Source organism: Equus caballus, chromosome 6, assembly GCF_041296265.1.
Source record: "Equus caballus isolate H_3958 breed thoroughbred chromosome 6, TB-T2T, whole genome shotgun sequence".
Lineage (NCBI taxonomy): Eukaryota > Metazoa > Chordata > Mammalia > Perissodactyla > Equidae > Equus > Equus caballus.
Window position 1 is genome coordinate 94,021,046 of NC_091689.1, and position 19,965 is coordinate 94,041,010.

The window sequence follows — 19,965 nt, forward strand, 5'->3', positions numbered from 1 at the left end:
TTCCCTCTGCTCTCAGATTTTTATACAAATGCAACCTTCTTAGTGTGGCCTTCTGACCATCTTATTTAGATGGTCCCTTACATGTCAAGCACCATTATGCTGTTTTACCTTCAAAGAACTAAGAACCATTTGACATACTATATATTTTTAAAATGTGTTTGTTCATTGTCTCTTCTAACCCTCTAGAACATAAGCTCCTAGAGGGCAGGGATATTTCTTATTTTATACACTGCCACATTTCCGGTGCCTAGCACAAAGTACTCAATAAATGTTTATTAAATGAATAAACTTTATCTTTCTTTGTGAGTTGTAAAAGAACTTTGGTCACTACAGACTTTTCTTCCTGTTACTGCCATTTAGTGACCAAAATGGAGCCTGTCTGAGGAGAACATCAATTTATTTGGTCAACATTAAGATGTACTTTGTGAATACATTTATAGGTTGATATACTTCCTTTTGTTTCCTTTTTATCTGTGTATTCATAATGGTTGATAAATTTGATTTCAGCCTAGGACAATGAAAAAAAGTTTACACTTGACAGAAAGGATCAGTAAAACTAGTAACATTTTTGAAATTTATGTGAGTGAGAGAGAAATTTGGAGATGGTGAGTCGACAATGTGTTTATAAGTAAGTAGGAAGTTATCGCAAGATTAGAATTACTTCCTTGAAGCAAAATGTGATGGGAAATCATTAGATGATTTTGAGGGGTCTAGTAGTATAATTGATTTGATTTTTTAAGGAATTTGATTTTTACAATCATTGGGATAGTTAAAGGGGGAAGAGATGTCAAAACATTAAGGACATTTACAAAGACAAGTTTGGTGTGTTTGAGGTTTGAAGTGATCTGAACAAGAAAATTGAAGGAGACATGGCCAAACCAGGAGAATTTGAGAAAGAGTAGTAATGAGAAGCTGGTGGGGTGTAGATTATAAAGAAGGACCAATACCAGGTCTCAAATGGCTTCAAGATTCTGCCTTTTAGGGGAAAGAAGAATAAAGTTTGAAATACCAACTTGACATTATCATTGCTTTAGGGTAAAGAATGAGACCTGTACTTTACTCTCAGGTCGATCCCTAGAAAAGAGGCCAATGAATGGGGTGGCAGTTCTCTGCTGTGGGATGCTTTTGGAATATGCTTTCTTCTCTACAGTTACCTATTTGGCAGGGGAGGGAGGAGTATTTTCACTGGGGTTAACATATGTGTTATTTCCATTAGAATTGAAGGTAATTTGAATGAGATAAAAGATAGTGTGGTTTTAGAAATACTGAAATGATTTGGGGGAAGAAAAGTTAGATGTGTAAAGATGCTTTTAGAAATTTGAGGGCTTTTGGTTTGTTAAAACTGCTGTTTTTAGATGTTTTTAGATGGAGCGTCTTTTCTAAAACTTAACCTCAAGGATACATTTTACTCCTGTTGTTAATTTAATAGGTCTATCTGTTAATTTAATAGATGACAGTTGTCATAGGAAATTGGGGGAAAATTTCTTAACCGAAGTTGTGTAGGATGGAAAGTATACTGTTGGCTTTGTAGATATGTTATATTCTTGGGTATGTTAGCCCATTAGACAAGAGGCAGAAATCTAGAAAGATAGGAAGGGCAGAGTGGTGTTTTTCAACAGAATTACTGTTCTGCTCTTTGGCTTTCTTGTTATCCTGTTGCTCTTCATCCCCACTTGCTCAAGAACATCCTCTTCTCCAGCTGCCTGCAGAACTGAGCACTTCAGCTTAAATGTTAACACACAGAGTAGAATACAGAAAAGCACAACCAGCACTTCTCAGGCTTTCTCTGTATGTACAGTACTGTGCCCAGCTCCGGCATACAAACATGAATAACATATGGACCCTCACAAAGGCGCAGTCTAGTGGGGAATGTCTACAATTTACAGTCATGCTTTCAGAGAGATGCTTGAAGAGCTAGTTTTCCATTTAATAATCTCGACAAAAAATAGTTTTTGTGTACAGTCAAAAAATAATGCTACCATGGCTTTTCTTCATAGACATTAAAACCTGGTTTTTAGAATTGCATGTTTTAATTTTTTTAGATTTATTTTTATTTTTTATTTTTCCTTTTTCTCCCCAAAGCCCCCTTATACATAGTTGTGTATTTTTAGTTGTAGGTCCTTCTAGTTGTGGCATGTAGGACGCTGCCTCAGCATGGCCTGATGAGCAGTGCCATGTCCATGCCCAGGATCCAAACCGGTGAAACCCGGGGCCCCCGAAGTGGAGCGCACGAACTCAACCACTCGTCCACGGGGCTGGCCCTACATGGTTTTAATATCTTTTAGAATTCTTCTTATAAAGAGCAAGTAAAATGTTGTTTGACCAATTTATTTTAAGTAGATTGACAAGGCATCATTTTTTAGTAGTATATTGAACTAAATATAACTATTTTAAATTGTTCAAATTTTACATTAAAATTAATGTCATTAAAAAGTATCTCTTTAGTCCAAGTGTGTTCTCATTCTTAACATTTTATTTAGTCTTTAAGCTGTATTATTTCTTTTTCCTCTTCCCCTATTGAGTACTTTTGATCTACCTTTCAAAGTTTTTTCTTTCCTAGCATTAAAACCCTATTGCTCCAAAGAAAAATGTTGTCTAAAAATCCATTAGCAAAATCCCTTTGGATAATAGCAGGGTACATTTTTTCCCTTGCTTTTTTATTGTACCTTGTTAAACTGGTCTCACACATGAACTTTCTTAGAATCAGGCAGTTCCTGGTTCCTATGAGACTTCCTGTTTTCTCAAATAAAAATAGAAAAGCACCTCAGAAAGGAAACCTGGTCAGTGTGAACTACTCGTAGGCTCAGTTGGTCTTGGTTGTGACCTGGATGATAGAGGTCCACCGATCTGAAAGCTTTGGATCTTTTTGCCTGTAATTCTAAAATAGATGATGAGGAGGAGATTCTAAAATATCACCATGAGAGATGCTACATATTCAGCCATTAGCTTGTTTGTGTCTTTTTGGGGGGGGGTGGCTATAGGGATTTTGGATGGAAAGTGGTAAATCTTTTCCTTATAATATTTATCAGAGATATCAAGTTGTTTAGTACTGAGACTTAATTGTTAGCTACTTTGATCTATCTGTTTCTTGCCACTTTTCCAGATTTTATCAAGGATTAGGAAGGGTTTTTTTAATCATTAGAAGTCAGAATTATAAATGAATTATTCGGTTTTAAAGCATCTTAGATTTCCTCAAGTAGAAACTGCTTTTAGTCTACATTTTGAAGAGGAACCAAGTTAAGGGGGGAACAAATGATATGGTCATTAACAGTAACAGTAATATGTAACATGTGTAAAGTGTTTGATACTATGGCAAGCATTTTATTTGGTTTATCTCATTTAAGCCTTTCAGCTGTCTAAGGTAGGTATCATTGTTTCGGCCTTCCTTTATTGAAGAAGAAACTACAACTTAGAGTGGCTAAGTAGATGTTAATTCAGGGTTCCTTTGCTAGTGAGTAATGGAGCTGGGACTTGACCCCAGCTGTTCTGACACCAGGGCACCTGTTCACAATTATTACAGAGAAAACCACAAATTCAAAGTGAGAATGGTAAGTATAGTAAGTCTGAAAGATTACTTCCCTAGCCTTTGTTATCATCAGTTTGTTTACATGTTTACATTCAGTTTTAGCAAAATAACATGCTGGCATTTAAGAGGGCTTGTTTAGGGAGCCTCTCATTCTCATTCTTCAGTGATGCTAATAGTTTTCTTTTTTTCTTTCCTTGATAGTAAAAAACCCATTTGATGAAACATTTGGAAAAATACAGGTAAGTAAAAGATCATAATAATGATATTTTGTCTCCTGTTTTATATGATAAAAGTATTAGGATGACTGTCAACTAAAAAAACAGTAATTTTAAAGGTTCTTTTAGGCCAAAGCAATAAATTTTCTTATTTTGAGCATTCTTTAAGTATAGTATAATTAAATCTGACACAGATTTTTCTCCTAAGAGCTGACCTGTTTATCACTTTAGGGTAAAAGCCAACTGCCAAGGGAAATACCAGTGGTCTCTCATCTGGGGATCTGGTCTTTTTTTCCTGTTTCCTTAAGTTGTTGGAGACCCTAACAGTTTTTGTCATCTTTGCCTTCATCTTGTCTCTCCCTGGAGCTTTTGCTCATGGGCATGCCTATTCAGCCATCAGGAAGGCAAAGGATTTAGAAAGAAACAGAGTCCTTAGGCTACTTATTTATGATTCCTTTTCTTTTTAAGGGATCTATAATATTAATTTTAACCTAAAATTTTACTCCCATGAAAATATTTTTCACTTACCATCATTATAGGCACTTCAAAGATTAAGATATTTGAGCTTATAATACACAATTAGTTGTTAATTTTTTTATTATGGGAACTGACAGTAATATAGACCTATATAGAAAACATTATTTACTGTGCTGAAGGATGTGTAGTCAGATCCACAGAGTATTACTTTAGATTGTCAGAAAGTGGCACTTTCTAATGATTATTTTTAGTATTATTCTATTGCAGTGATATTTGTTTTTTAAAAAGTTATAATATGATACTATCAGAATAGTAAGTATAACACTGCTGCTGGCATTATAATTTAATGTATTTTTAAAAGGTCTGCTTTTTGGTGAGGAAGATTGGCCTTGAGCTAACATCTTTTGCCAGTCTTGCTCTTTTTTTTTCCCCCCTCCCCAAAGCCCCAGTACATAGTTATATATCCTAGTTGTTGGTCCTTCTAGTTCTTCTCTGTGAGATGCCACCACAGTATGGCTTGATGAGCAGTGTGTAGGTCCGCACCCAGGATCCGAACTGGTGAACCCCAGGCTGCCATAGTGGAGCATGTGAATTTAACCACTATGCCACTGGGCCAGTTCCTGGCATTATAATTTAAATTTGTATAATATACTCCTGAACATTGGGGGGAAAAAAGGCTTTATTTTCTTCTGTATAATTTTTCCCATGGGAGAAACTGAAGTTCTGAACCTCTAAATAATAGCAATGATTGTAGTGAAGATAATGGCAGTTCACTTACATTAGGTGCTTGTTCTGTGCCGGGCACAATGCTAAGTGTTTAAAGTCCATTATTATCATTTAATCGGAGACTTGATAATTGAAATTGAAAATTTCAAGTGAAAATATCCTTGAGGAAAAACTTGGCTGAGGATAGAAGAGGGAAATATATAAAGGTGACAGTATATGAGAAATTTGACAGAGTCACCCTACAGTTTTGATTTTTTCCCCCAAGAATGAAAACTTTTCCATCAGAAAATGATAGATGTGTTAGTAAAAGAAAGTCTGGACTTTACCAAAACAGACAGTTAGAAGGTAGCTATTTTAAATTATAAAATTATTTTTGTTTAATGAAAGGTTACTTGATAGCTGACTTTTAATATGGATTTATTTGTAGATGTTTAACGTGTTTTTTAGGGTGATTATGGAAGCCAGTAGTTAGAAACATTTCAAGCTGAATGTTAGGAGACAATCTGAAAAGCAGTCAGACTGGAAGAAGGTTGTAATGAGACTATAAGCCAGTGTGTTTCTATAGGAAAGTAACTTTTACATTTGATTTACATGCTTTTCAGATTTACTTGTAGTTTAGCATACTGTTCTTAAAGATAATTGAACCAAAGCCTTTCTGCTTCTTTCTCAAAATTGATTTGTTCACATTAGGAACATATTCCATAAAACCTATTTAGATCATTATTTAGTTGATCCTTTGGGTGGCACTTGAGACCCTTGTAGTATATATAAATGGTCATTTTGAATAAGTTACCATAGGAAAAATAATTCTTGAAAAATTAATGAGCCTTTTGGATGCTTAAATTCTTTGTATGAGAATGTAACATTTTGTATGTTATCTTATTCAGTATGAGATCTAGTTACATCTAATTAGGTTTTGTTATTTCTTCATCTACTCCATGTTAGTATCTGTGAGTCAAAAGATGAAGTTTATTCCCAGGCCTCTGATATTCATTAAAGTTGTAATCACAGAGGACAGGTGTCAAATTTTTGGATTTGAAAGGGGAGTGGGCATGGGCATGATCAGGACATATAAGACAAAAAGGAAATTGTCTCTTTTCCAGATAAAGGAGGAAACAAACTTCAAACTCTCAGTTACTTTAATACCAGAGCTTAATTAGGTTTACCTTGGTTTTATGTATCAAGTCCATAAGCTACACTATCATTGGAACTCCTTCTCATCCTATGATATTAAACGTATTTATTAGAAACAATTTTGTGGTTTAATGTATCACAAATGCGTAGCTTTCAGAATCCTGGATTTTAGCCCCTGCGGTTACTTTTTGATGTATGATTTTTGCAGTTTGGATTTTTAAGCTTATGAGAAGATAAGAACTGGCTTGATTCAGAATCTGGTTGAGATAGAGTTGGGGAGAAAAGAAGCAGAAGGGTTGGAAGGCAAGTAATCAGCTGAAGGAATGTCACTTGTCTATGTCAACCATCTCACTTCAAACTGGGGACTGCTGGTAGGATTGAAGAGCCTTTCATGAGTTTTCTTCTTCCTACTGTCACTGATTAAAGCTGGTTGACAAAAGCATGCCACCCATAGTGTGCAAATTTGTCTCTTCTGTCCCTGAACGTACAACATGAAAATATAAATGGGTGAGGTTACGTGTTGTTGGGCAATAAATGTTACTTTCCCTGCTTTTTATATTCTGTCTGAATTTGCTCCTCGTCATATTCATCCAGTAATCCTGTTTTGTTAGACACTTGAGAAAGAAAGGAAATAATAAAGACACAGGCCCCTTGTGAATCATGAGCTTATTTCACATAGTGCGATAAGCTATAATTACCCCCTTTCCTTTTCTGCCCTCCCCCATTGCTTGTGTTGGTCCCTTTTAATTTGATTGCTCTTCACTTGGGGTCTCATTGCTTTAGATTACTTGGCAGGGTGCTTAGACATTGCAGTAGTCTCCTCTCTGGTCTCCTTTCATATGGTCAGAGTAATATTCCCGATGCACAGTTTCTCTTACTTTCCTCTTCTGAAACTTGCAGAATGAAGTCAAACTCTTTTTCTCAGTATCTAGGGCTCTCTAGCAGTTGATCCCAAACTACTTTTCCAGTAGTTTGTTGAGTCGCACTAGCTACTGGTTTTGTAGGAAATAGAACCAGTGCGTTTGTGCCTTCATACCTTTCTTTGCTCATGCTGTTCCTTCTGCCTGGAATGCTCAATTCTACTCTTCCTGTGCAGCCCAGCTCAAATATTCTCTCTTCCATAAATGGATCTCCTTCCCCCCTCCCTGTTCTGTATTTATGCTATACTTTGTTTGCAGCTGTAACATAACACTTAATATGTTTTTTGCCCTTGAGAACAGGAGCCATCTTGTTCACTGGGTCTCTCGATTGGCTGAGAACAGTTCTTAACTCTTAGCAGATAGTCATTAAATGTTTGTTTCCCTTTAATGGTTCATAAATTTATACAGGGCCACTTTGGGAGCCTAGGAATGGTTGAGGGAAAAATCAAAGTGTGAGTACTCATTCCCTTATTACTAAGCAGTTGAGTCAGATTAAGACACATCATGAAGGGCAGTCTTGAAGGAAACAGTCTCCTGAGAACAGCACGTAAGCGTGCACTGTTGTGGAGGGATGAGGAGCATCGCTTTGGTGGATGAGGGAGTTGGTTGTATCTGAGACTGTGTTTAGTACTAACTTTAGTGACAATTTCCTGATCTTCCTCAAGAAAGTAAAATATTTAGAGTGCTAATTTAGATTCTTAAAGTTTCTTTAAAAGATGGTAGCCCCTGTTTAAATATGAATTTGTCTTTCAGATTATGTAGCTTCTATGATTTTAAATTCATTTACTGTTTTTCTTTTTGAATAACATTATTATTTGCTACATATTTTTTCTTGCAATTGGATATTTTATAATAATTTCTTTCAATTTTAGGAAAGTAAAAAAAATCTTATGATGAACACTTTATACAAGCTTCATGATCGATTGGCACAGCTTGCAGGTAATGTTTTAATGTTAATAGTCTGTAAAAATGTTTTAAAATTAATTTGCACACATAGCATGCTATATTAGTAGAAATAGTTTTCCCCAAGTGCGGTCTTAGTTTGTGGAGTATTTTCTCTTTAGAAGTTTTTATTATCTATATGAGTGGATTTTTATTTTTATACATATATTTAGTCAGGGCCTTTTTCCTGCCTGCCTTATGTATTGGATGAATTATAGGTATATGCTGTATTATATAATGTGATTCTGAAGTCAGTCAAATTTCTTTATTGCATTAATAGTAACAAAAAATTCTGAAAGCTTAAATATCAGTTGAATTGGGTAAGCAATGTATTAGCTAAAATCCTAGGTTAATATAAAAGCACAGATTTTCCTTTGGTAGTTGTATAGGTGTGATTTCCTTGGATAAAGCAAATATATTCTAGAATTTTTTCTCCTGATTCATTGCATTTTCCTCATATTCTGCTCTTAGTAAGTCTTTGAGCGCTCTCAGGTATCAACATATCTGCAATTAGAATACTATAGGTGAATTGGTGTCAAGTTTAGCATATATAAGCTGTAGTAGCAGTTTATCTGTTTATTACTTTTTAAAATTTTTATATATTCTTATTTCACAAATAATCTGAAAGAAAAGACTTTGGATCCTCTTCTTAGAAACAGTTACAAGAAAAGAAAAAATGTAGTTTTCCAAACTTTTGTATGTAGCAGATCCTTTTATAGAAACCAGATCATTGGTGGAGCCTGGTAGGTAAACGTGAACTTCTCTGGTTGATGGAGGCAGTTAGGATCCTGACAGTTCCCATCCTCTCACCAGTCTTTGATTTTTTTCTTTGGGTCTTTATGGTCAGGATTTTTTTAGGCTCATAATTCTGTGTACATCACTAAAATCCTTCTTTGCATTGTCTGACACACTGTGATATTCGTACACTGCAAGCTAATAACATTTATTTGGTATACTGTAACACCCAGAAATAGGTTAAGTATATACTCTAGTTAGGAATTCCTGGTGTTGCTACCACAAGCTTCTACAGCTTTCTCTATAGTATAAAGTGTGCTAGATCAGCGTAATCTGGGGTGCTTTTAAAGATAAAGCTTCCTTCTTCTAGAGTAGGGGTCAGCAAACTTTTTTCTGTGAAGGGACCAGATGGTAAAGTTTTTAGGCTTTGCAGGCTAGACTGCCTCTGTCACAACTACTCAGTTCTGCCGTTATAGCATGAAAGTAGCCATAGATAATACATAAATGAACGAGTGTGTCTGTGTTCCAATAAACTTCATTTATAAAAAGCAGGGGTAGGCCAGATTTGCTGTATTGGCTGTCGTTAGCCGACCTCTGCTGTAGATCTATGGAATCTGATTCTGAGGATGCATTATAAAGTTTGAAGACTGACTTGTTCATCTAATAGGTATTTCTTCTCTTTTTACAACCATGACCATTAAAATCTGTCTACTTGAACAAAACTGATAAATGGAACGTGGTTGCTTTTATGATGGAAAAATTAGTCAAGAATTTAACTTGTAGTTTCATGTTAAAGTTTTTTTTAAAAAACTAGTTGAAAGAAACAGGGCAGGAAAAACTTACAATTGTAGTTTAGTATAAGGATAATTGATCTCTAATAACCACAGATGGCCTGAAAGAAAAGGCTGTGAATTTTTTTCTTATAAATAGCTACAAGAAAAGGAAAATGTAATTTTCCAAACTTTTGTATGTAGCACATCCCTTTGTGAAACCAGATCATAGCTGGTGGCTTCTAATTTCCCTGTTGATCTGTGTTACAATAATTTTTAAAGCATGTGCACCCCTTGCTAAATATAGGCTTAGTTATACTCTGAAAATGCACATTTTGCTTCAAACTTTTTTGAACACTTGAATTATTAGCTTTAGTAATAGATGTATAAGTTAGCATAATGAATTTTCCCCCTCGAATAATAATACATCTGTGGAGGGCCTTCTGTGTGCCAAGAGCTAGGCATAGGCATCAGTGTGACGTGTTCTACCCTGGCTAACAATTCAGTTGGGAATATAAGAGGAAGATATATTCCCACCTAGAATGAAATGCACTTAAAGGTGGTGGTTTATGTAAAGATACTTGTTTGTTTATATTACTTACTGGAATTTTTTTCTAGAAAATATAAATAATATTGTTCATCTTTCTTTACTAATTCTAATAATATAACCTATAATTGTGTAATTTCTAAGATATTTTGATTAATCATATTTGTTCTGTTTAACATAGTACTGATTCAAAATTAATAATATGCTGATTTTTCCAGGAGATCATGAATGTGGCAGTTCTAGTCAGAGAACACTTTCTGTCCAAGAGGCAGCTGCATATTTAAAAGTAAGCACTGAAATTAAAATTTTAATAGCTATATTTTTAAAGTTTATATAAATTGTTACAACTTATATCAAAAGTACCATGCATTTGATTACTTTAATTGTACTCTTAAAAGCTTGTGGGGCTGGCCTGGTGGTGCAGCAGTTATGTTAAGTTCACACATTCTGCTTTGGTGGCCCTGGGGTTCACCAGTTTGGATCCTGGGTGTGGACCTGCTCACTGCTTGTCAAGGCATGCTGTGGCAGGAGTCCCACATATAAAGTAGAGGAAGATGGGGCATGGATGTTAGCTCAGGGCCAATCTTCCTCAGCAAAAAGAGGAGGATTAGGGGCAAATGTTAGGTCAGGGCTAATCTTCCCTCAAAAAAAAAAGAAAAAAGAAACTTGGATTTGCTGTTTGGTGTAATGTTAGCAAGATAGAGAAAGTGAAATTACTAAAGTTTGTTTTGGAACATTCTCTATGAGAGAATGCACGTTAATTTGGAAAGGGTACGAACATTGGTGAGAGAAATTGAAATAGGTAAGTAGCATGTAAGATAGCAAGTAAGCATCTGACCATTGTCAATTATTTCAAATCTTCTGCCCTGGGTTAATTTCATCTCAGGGTACTGAGAGAACTTGCAGGTGAATTTTCTAAAGCACTATAAATAATCTTTAGGAAATTCTAGGTGAAAGGAAAGATACCGGAAGGTTAAGATGGACAAGTGTCATTCTGACTTCAGAAAGAGGAAAGTGAATTTTGAAAAACGTGGGGAGCTTGATGTCAGTCCATTTCCATAAAGATACGGATACTTGCAAATGGAAATACTGATCCTAAGGTGTTGGCGTGGGTTCATCGTGAACAAGTCATGTCATACAAACTTCATTTCCCTTTTTTTATTGTAGTGAAAAACACATAACATGAGATCTACCCTAATAATAAATTTTTAAGTATACAGTACTGTATTGTCAGCTATATGTGCATCATTGTACAGCAGATCTCTAGAACTTTTTCACCCTCTGTGACTGAATCTCTGTACCCGTTGCGCAGCAACTCCCCACTTCCCCCTCCTCCAAGTCCCTGGCCGCCACCATTCCACTTTCTGCTTCCGTGAGTTTGACTACAGTAGATACCTCACAGAAATGGAATCATTCAGTATTTGTCCTTCTGTGACTGGTTAATTCACTTAGCGTAATGTCCTCAAGGTTCATCTACATTGTCACATGTAACAGGATTTACTTCTTTTTTAAGGCTGACTGATATTCCTCTGTGTGTGTGTGTGTGTGTGTGTGTGTATGTATCACATTTTCTTTATCCATTGATCCATTGATGGACATTTAGGTTGTTTCCACTTCTTGGCTATTGTGAATAATACTGCAGTGAACAGAGTGCAGATATCTCTTAGATCCTGTTTTCAGTACTCTTGGATAAATACCCAGAAGTGGGATTGCTGGATCATATGACAGTTCTATTTTTACTTTTTTGAGGAACCTCCCTACTAGTTTCCATAGCGGCTGCACCGTTTTACATTCCAAAAAGTAGTTTACAAGGATTCTCTTTTCTCCACATCCTCAAAAATGCTTTTTTGTTTTTTGTTTTGTTTTTTGATAATAGCCATTCTAGCAGGTGTAAGGTGATATCTCCCTATGGTTTTGATTTGCATTTCTCTGATGATTAGTGATGTTGAGCATCTTTTCATATACCTATCAGACATTTGTATATCTTCTTAGGAGAAATGTTTATTCAAGTTCTTTGCCTATTTTTAAGTCAGGTTATTTGATTTTTTTTGTTATTGAGTTTTAGGAGTTCCTTATTTATTTTGGATATTAGCCCTTATCAGATACATGATTTGCAAATATTCTGTAGGTTGGTTTTTCACTCTGTTGATTGTTTCCTTTGCTGGGCAGAAACTCTTTAGTTTCATGTAGTCCTACTTGTCTGTTATTGCTTTTGTTGCCTGCCTGTGCTTTAGGTGTCATATCCAGAAAATAATTTTCAAGACCAACGTCATGAAGCTTTTTCCCTGTGTTTTCTTCTAGGAGTTTTATAGTTTCAGGTCTTATGTTTAAGTTTTTTTGAGTTGATGTTTGTGTATAGTGTAAGACAAGGGTCCAGTTTCATTCACTTGCATGTGAAAATCCACTTTTCTCAATACCATGTGTCGAAGAGACTATCCTTTTCCCATTGTGTGTTCTTAGCACCTTGTTGAAGATCAGTTAACTGTATGTGCGTGAGTTTATATCTCTGTTTTTTTCCATTGCTCTGTATGTCTGTCTTTTTCCTAGTACCATACTGTTTTAATTATTGTACCTTTGTGATGTGTTTTGAATTCAGGAAATGTGAGGCCTCCAGCTTTGTTCTTCTTGCTCAAAGTTGTTTTTGCTCTTCAGAGTTGGAAGGTTCCATAGGAATTTTAGGATTGATTTTTCTATTTCTGAAGGAATGCCATTGGGATTTTTATGGGGATTGCATTAAATCTGTAGATTGCTTTGGGTAGGTAGTATGAACATTTTAACAATATTAAGCCTTCCAATCTGTGAACATGGGATGCCTTTCCATTTATTTGTGTCTTGAATTTCTTTTAGCAATGTTTGTAGTTTTAAATGTGTAAGTTTTTCACCTCTTGAATAAGGTTTGTTCCTAAGTATTTTCTTTTTTTTTAATGCTATTGTGAATAGAATTGCCTTGATTTCCTTTTTTGATTGTTGATTTTTAGTGTATAGAAATGTAACTGATTTTTCTATGTTTTTTTTTAACCCTGTAACTGTGCTGAATTTGCTTAATTCTAACGGATTTTTTGTGGAATCTGCAGGGTCTTCTATATATAAGATCATGTCCTCTGTGAACAGAAATAATTTTACTTCTTCCTTTCCAATCTGGATGTCTTTATTTCCTTTTCTTACCTAATTGCTCTAGCTAGGACTTCCAGTATTACATATTGAATAGAGATGGCAACAGTGGACATGCTTGCCTTGTTCCTGATCTCCAAGGAAAGACTTTCGGTTTTTCACTGTTGAATATGATATTAGCTGTGGGTTTTTCATATATGAACTTTATTATATTGATATAATTTGCTTCTATGCCTAGTTTGTTGAGTGTTTTAATCATGAAAAGGTGTTGAATGTGGTCAAATACTTTTTCTGTGTCTGTTGAGGTGTGATCATGTGGTTTTTACTCTGTGTTCTGTTAATGTGATATAGCACATTGATTGGTTTTTGTGTATTGGACCATCCTTGAAGTCCAGGAATAAATTCCATTTGGTCATGGTTTATGATCCTTTTAATGTGCTGCTGAATTTGGTTTGCTAGTATTTTGTTGAGGATTTTTTACATCTATATTCGTCAGGGATATGGTCTGTATTTCTTGTAGTGTTTTTGTTTGGCTTTGGTATCAGAGTAGTGCTGGTCTCATAAAATGAGTATAGAACTGTTCCCTCTTCTTCAGTTGTTTTGGAGGACTTTGAGAAGGATTAGTGTTAATTCTTTAAATGTTTTGTAGAGTTCTCCAATGAAGCCATTGTGTCCTGAACTTTTTTTTGTTGAAAGTTTTTGATTACTGATTCAACCTCCTTACTAGTTATAGGTCTGTTCATATTTTCTATTTCGGTCTTGGTAGGTTATATGTTTCTAGAAATTTATCCTTTTGTGAGGGGGTCATCCGATTTGTTGGTGAATAATGGTTCATAGTAGTCTTTTATGATCCTTCTTATTTCTGTGACATCACTTGTAATATCTCTTTCATTTCTGGTTTTATTTATGTGAATCTTCTCTCTTTCTTGGCTAAGGGTTTGTTAATTTTGATGATCTTTTAAAAAAAAAATCAACTCTGTTTCTTTGATTTTTTTTTTCTTTTCTCTATTTTGTTTATTTCTGCTCTAATCTTTATTATTTACTTCTGCTAACTTTGGGCTTAGTTTGTTGTTCTTATTGTAGCTCCCTGAGGCATAAAGTTAGGTTGTTTATTTGAGATCTTTTTTTTTAAATTAAGATTATGATAGTTAACAACCTTGTGAAATTACAGTTGTACATCATTATTAGTCATGTTGTAGGTACACCACTTAACCCCTAGTGCCTTCCCCCCACCCCCACTTTCCCCTGGTACCCACTGATCAGTTCTCTTTGTCTGTATGTTAACTACCACCTATGAGTGGAGTCATACAGAGTTCGTCTTTCTCTGTCTGCCTTATTTCACTCAACATAATACACTCAAGGTCTATCCATGTTGTTGTGAATGGGACGACTTTGTCCTTTTTTATGGCTGAGTAGTATTCCATTGTATATACGTACCATATCTTCTTTATCCAGTCATCAGTTGCTGGGCACTTAGATTGGTTCCATGACTTTACTATTGTGAATAATGCTGTGATGAACATAGGGGTGCATGGGACTTTTGGAATTGCTGATTTCAGGTTCTTAGGATAGATACCCAGTAGTGGGATGGCTGGGTCATAAGGTATTTCTATTTTTAACTTTTTGAGAAATCTCTGTACTGTTTTCCATAGTGGCTGCACCAGTTTGCATTCCCACCAACAGTGTATGAGGGTTCCTTTTACTCCACAGCCTCTCCAACATTTGTCACTCTTGGTTTTGGATATTTTTGCCATTCTAACAGGTGTAAGGTGATATCTTAGTGTAGTTTTGATTTGCATTTCCTTGATGATTAGTGATGATGAGCATCTTTTCATGTGTCTATTGGCCATCCGTATATCTTCTTTGGAGAAATGTCTGTTCATGTCCCCTGCCCATTTTGTGATTGGGTTGTTTGATTTTTTGTTATTGAGCTGTGTGAGTTCTTTATATATTATGGAGATTAACCCTTTGTCAGATAAATAACTTGTAAATATTTTTTCCCAATTAGTGGGCTGTTTTTTTGTTTCAATCCTGTTTTCCCTTGCCTTGAAGAAGCTCTTTAGTCTGATGAAGTCCCATTTGTTTATTCTTTCTGTTGTTTCCCTTGTCTGAGGGGTTATGGTGTCCGAAAAGATTCTTTTGAAGCTGATGTCAAAGAGTGTACTGCCTATATTCTCTTCTAGAAGACTTATTGTTTCAGGCCTAATCTTTAGGTCTTTGATCCATTTTGAGTTTATTTTAGTGAATGGTGAAAAAGAATGGTCGATTTTCATTCTTTTACATGTGGCTGTCCAGTTTTCCCAGCACCATTTGTTGAAGAGACTTTCTTTTCTCCATTGTAGGCCCTCAGCTCCTTTGTCAAAGATTAGATGTCCATAGATGTGTGGTTTTATTTCTGGGCTTTCAATTCTGTTCCCTTGATCTGTGCAGCTGTTTTTGTACCAGTACCATGCTGTTTTGATTACTGTAGCTTTGTAGTATGTTTTGAAGTCAGGGATTGTGATGCCTCCAGCTTTGTTCTTCTCAGGATTGCTTTAGCAATTCGGAGTCTTTTGTTGCCCCATATGAATTTTAGGATTCTTTGTTCAATTTCTGTAAAGAATGTCATTGGGATTCTGATTGGGATAGTGTTGAATCTGTAGATTGCTTTAGGTAGTATGGACGTTTTAACTATGTTTATTCTTCCAATCCATGTGCATGGAATGTCTTTCCATCTCTTTATGTCATCATCGATTTCTTTCTTGAAAGTCTTGTAGTTTTCGTCGTATAGATGTTTCACTTCCTTGGTTAAATTTATCCCAAGGTATTTTATTCTTTTTGTTGCGATTGTGAATGGGATTGAGTTCTTGAGATTTTTTTCTGTTAGTTCCTTATTAGCGTATAGAAATGCTACTGATTTATGTATGTTGATTTTATACCCTGCAACTTTGCTGTAGCTGTTGATTGTTTCTAATAGTTTTCCTATGGATTCTTTGGGGTTTTCTATATATACGATCATGTCGTCTGCAAACAGCGAGAGTTTTACTTCTTCATTGCCTATTTGGATTCCTTTTATTTCTTTTTCCTGCTGAATTGCTCTGGCCAACACCTCCAGTACTATGTTGAATAAGAGTGGTGAAAGTGGGCACCCTTGTCTTGTTCCTGTTCTGAGGGGGGTGGGTTTCAGTTTTTGTCCTTTGAGTATGATGTTGGCTGTGGGTTTATCATATATGGCCTTTATTATGTTGAGGTACTTCCCTTCTATACCTATTTTATTGAGGGTTTTTATCATAAATGGATGTTGGATCTTGTCAAATGCTTTCTCTGCATCTATTGAGATGATCATGTGGTTTTTCTTTCTCATTTTGTTAATGTAGTGAATCACGTTGATTGACTTGCGGATGTTGAACCATCCCTGTGTCCCTGGTATAAATCCCACTTGATCATGGTGTATAATCTTTTTGATGTATTGCTGTATTCGGTTTGCCAAAATTTTGTTGAGGATTTTTGCATCTGTGTTCATCAGTGACATTGGCCTGTAGTTTTCCTTCTTTGTGTTGTCCTTGTCAGGTTTGGGGATCAGAGAGATGTTGGCTTCATAGAATGTGTTAGGGAGTACTACATCTTCCTCTATTTTCTGGAATAGTTTGAGAAGGATAGGTATTAAATCTTCTTTGAATGTTTGGTAGAATTCTCCAGAGAAGCCGTCTGGTCCTGGACTCCTATTTTGGGGGAGGTTTTTGATTACTGTTTCTATTTCTTTACTTGTGATTGGTCTATTCAGATTCTCTATTTCTTTCTGATTCAGTTTGGGGAGGTTGTAGGAGTCTAGGAATTTGTCCATTTCTTCTAGGTTGTTCAATTTGTTGGCATATAGTTTTTCATAGTATTCTCTTATGATCCTTTGTATTTCTTCAATATCTGTTGTGATTTCTCCTCTCTCATTTCTAATTTTATTTATTTGAGACTTCTCTCTTTTTTTCTTGGTGAGTCTGGCTAAGGGTTTATCGATTTTGTTAATTTTTTTGAAGAACCAACTCTTTGTTTCATTGATCCTTTCTACCGTCTTTTTTGTTTCAATGTCGTTTATTTCTGCTCTAATTTTTATTATTTCCCTCCTTCTACTGACTTTGGGCTTTGTTTGTTCTTTTTCTAGTTCTGTTAGGTGTCGTTTGAGATCGTTCTTCTTCTTTAATGTAGGCGTTTACCACTGTAAACTTCCCTCCTAGCTCTGCTTTTGCTGGATCGCATTGAGATGCTAGTGAGCTTTTTGAATCTGTCCCTTTCTTTCCCCAGATTTGGGAAGTTTTCCTCCATTGTTTCTTTGAATAAGCTTTCTGCCCCTTTCTCTTTCTCCTTCTAATACTTCATAATGCATATATTGGTCTGGTCAGTGCTGTCACGTAAGTCCCTTATGCCGCCTTTACTCTTCTTTGTCCTTTCGTCTTCATTGTTTTTCTTTTTGTTTCCCTCACTGGATGATTTCAAATGACTTGCCTTTGAGTTCCTTCTTTCTTTCTTCTCCTTCATTGAGACTGCTATTGAACCCATGTAGTGAATTTTTCAATTTAGTTATTGTATTCTTCAGCTCCAAATTTTGTTTGGTTCTTTTTAATGTTTTTTTCTCTCTCTATTGATATTCTCATTTTATTCATGCGTTGTTTCCTGAGCTCGTTGAGCATCTTTATGACAGTTATTTTGAATTTTTTGTCAGGTAATTCTTATCCCTCAGTTTCCTTAGGGTCAGTTTGTGGAGATTTATTTTGCTCCTTTAGTTGGGCCATATTTCCTTGTTTCTGTCATATGCCTTGTTATTTTATCTTGGGATCTATGCATTTGAAAAACAACCACGTCTTCCAGGCTTTACCGACGGCCTTCATGCAGGGGAAGACCTTCACCAGTGAGCTCAGATGGCGATTCTGGTACCCTCTCAAGCCTTTTCTGTGGTTGCATCTTCTTTGGACTTGTGGGCATAAATTCCCAACAAGAGTGTTTTCTAGGTTTCTTTTTTCAGGAGCTTGTAATCTCTTGCTCCCTCTGGTGGCTCTTTGCTGTGCTGTGGGTCCTCTGGAGCAGCCACAAGCTGTCCAGCTCTTTTTTGTTCTCATCAACCCCCAGGCATCTGGACTATGTCACATCTCATTAGTGCACCGAGACAGGTGATAGTGAAGCCAGTCCCTTGTGCCACTCTCTGAGAAACTGGGACGTTGCACTCATGCTCCAACTCTTTCCCTCCTTAGGAGGAAGCCAGGAGTTGGGGGTTTTCTCCCCATCATTCTGCACTGAGCTGGGAGGAGGGGCAATGGCGGGTGAGTGTGTCCTAGTTCAGATGGCCCATACCTGGTGCCCTTACCTGTCAGTGCTTAGATTCAGGCAAGACAGAATCCTAGCCCTCTGGTAGCCCCCCGAAAAGTCAACGTTAGACGTATGTTCCAGTTTTCTCTTTCCCTCCTCAAGGAGAAACCAGGATTGGGGAGTTTTCTCTCCATTGCACCAGCCTGTGCCAGACGAAGGGGCTCTGGAGTGTGAGTGCTACTGATTTTCCTCCTGGCTTCCATGCAGCTCGCTTCGTGCTTGCTTGGGGTGCAGGAGTCTCTTAACTGGTTTCTGGATTTCTTACAAAGGAGTTGGTCTGTGTATTATTGAATTTGAGTCTCCATGGGGGAAGAAGGGTCTGGGGCTTCCTATTCTGTCATCTTGCTGATGTCACCCCTTCTTCTTTTTTTTTTTTTTTAATTTAGAATATAGTATAGTTCTAAGGCTTTCAGCAAGATTTTGGTGATAGTCTCTCTCCGATTATATGATTGTCAAAAAAGAGAAATGTCAGGGCTGGACCAGTGGTGTAGCAGTTAAGTTTGCATGTTCTGCTTCAGCAGCCTGGGGTTTGCCGGTTCGGATCCTGGGTGTGGACCTACACACCGCTTATCAAGCCCTGCTGTGGCAGGCATCCCACATATAAAGTAGAGGAAGATGGCCACAGATGTTGACTCAGGGCCAGTCTTCCTCAGCAAAAAAAAAGAAAAAAAAAAGAGAGAGAGAGGGAGGATTGGCAGCAGATGTTAGTTCAGGGCTAATCTTCCTCAAAAAAAAAAAAGAGAGAAGTGTGGACTCAGTTTTTAATTCATGACATATATGTAGATACCCAAGAGGTGTTGAGACAATATAATATGATGGAAATTAGATGTGGATTTAGATTCTCCCTAGCACTGCCACATAAAAGCTGTGAGAAAGTCCTTTCGCTTTTCTTTACCTGTTTCTCAGTGTGAAAGTGGGGCTGTTATTAATACCTTTCAGAGTCGTTGGGACACTAAGTTGGTATATAAAGTACCTAGCTCAGTGCCTGATGATTATAGTAGCTTCCTAATAAGGTTTATTCTTTTTCTGCGTTACTTAACTAATTAAATCAGTGTGACCCTGAAGAGAGGATTCTAATAACATGCTACTGGATTCGTCTCTCAATCTTGTTCTCTTCTTCCTTTTCAGTTTGGACCTAGATGAGAACATTGATGACAAACAAATTTCTGGATAGTGTAATTGCTAATAGGTTGGATAGCTAACGAATCAGAATCCAAAAAGATCTTCAAGAAGGAGGGCTTATGCTTATGGAGCTCTGTACGTGGAATAAAATATTCCAGGAAGAGAGTGTAGCATGTGGGAATCCAAAACAAGCAAGTGGTTCCTTATGAGATATTTGACAATGTTCTTACTTCCAGCAGTACGAAAGACTGACCCAACCAGTGCTTCCTTCCTGCTTTCTCTTTTTTTTCCCCAGTTAAATCTCTTAGAGAGGTTATGGCACAGATATGTGTTGTGGTTGATCATAAATTCCTGGGGTAAGATAATGTACATTTCAGAAGAACCCTGAGACTCTTAAAATCTGCTG

At 36.4% G+C, this 19,965-nt stretch overlaps 1 protein-coding gene across 1 annotated transcript in view; it reads left to right on the plus strand.

Annotated features, from left to right (window-relative positions):
- Nucleotides 1–19,965, plus strand: part of LEMD3 (LEM domain containing 3) — a 67,105-nt gene that overhangs the window by 26,845 nt on the left and 20,295 nt on the right. Inside the window, exons 2-4 of the mRNA XM_023643952.2 lie at nt 3,728–3,765; nt 7,871–7,937; nt 10,211–10,278. Of these exons, the coding sequence (XP_023499720.1) occupies nt 3,728–3,765; nt 7,871–7,937; nt 10,211–10,278 (173 nt within the window). The remainder of the gene's footprint in view (nt 1–3,727; nt 3,766–7,870; nt 7,938–10,210; nt 10,279–19,965) is intronic.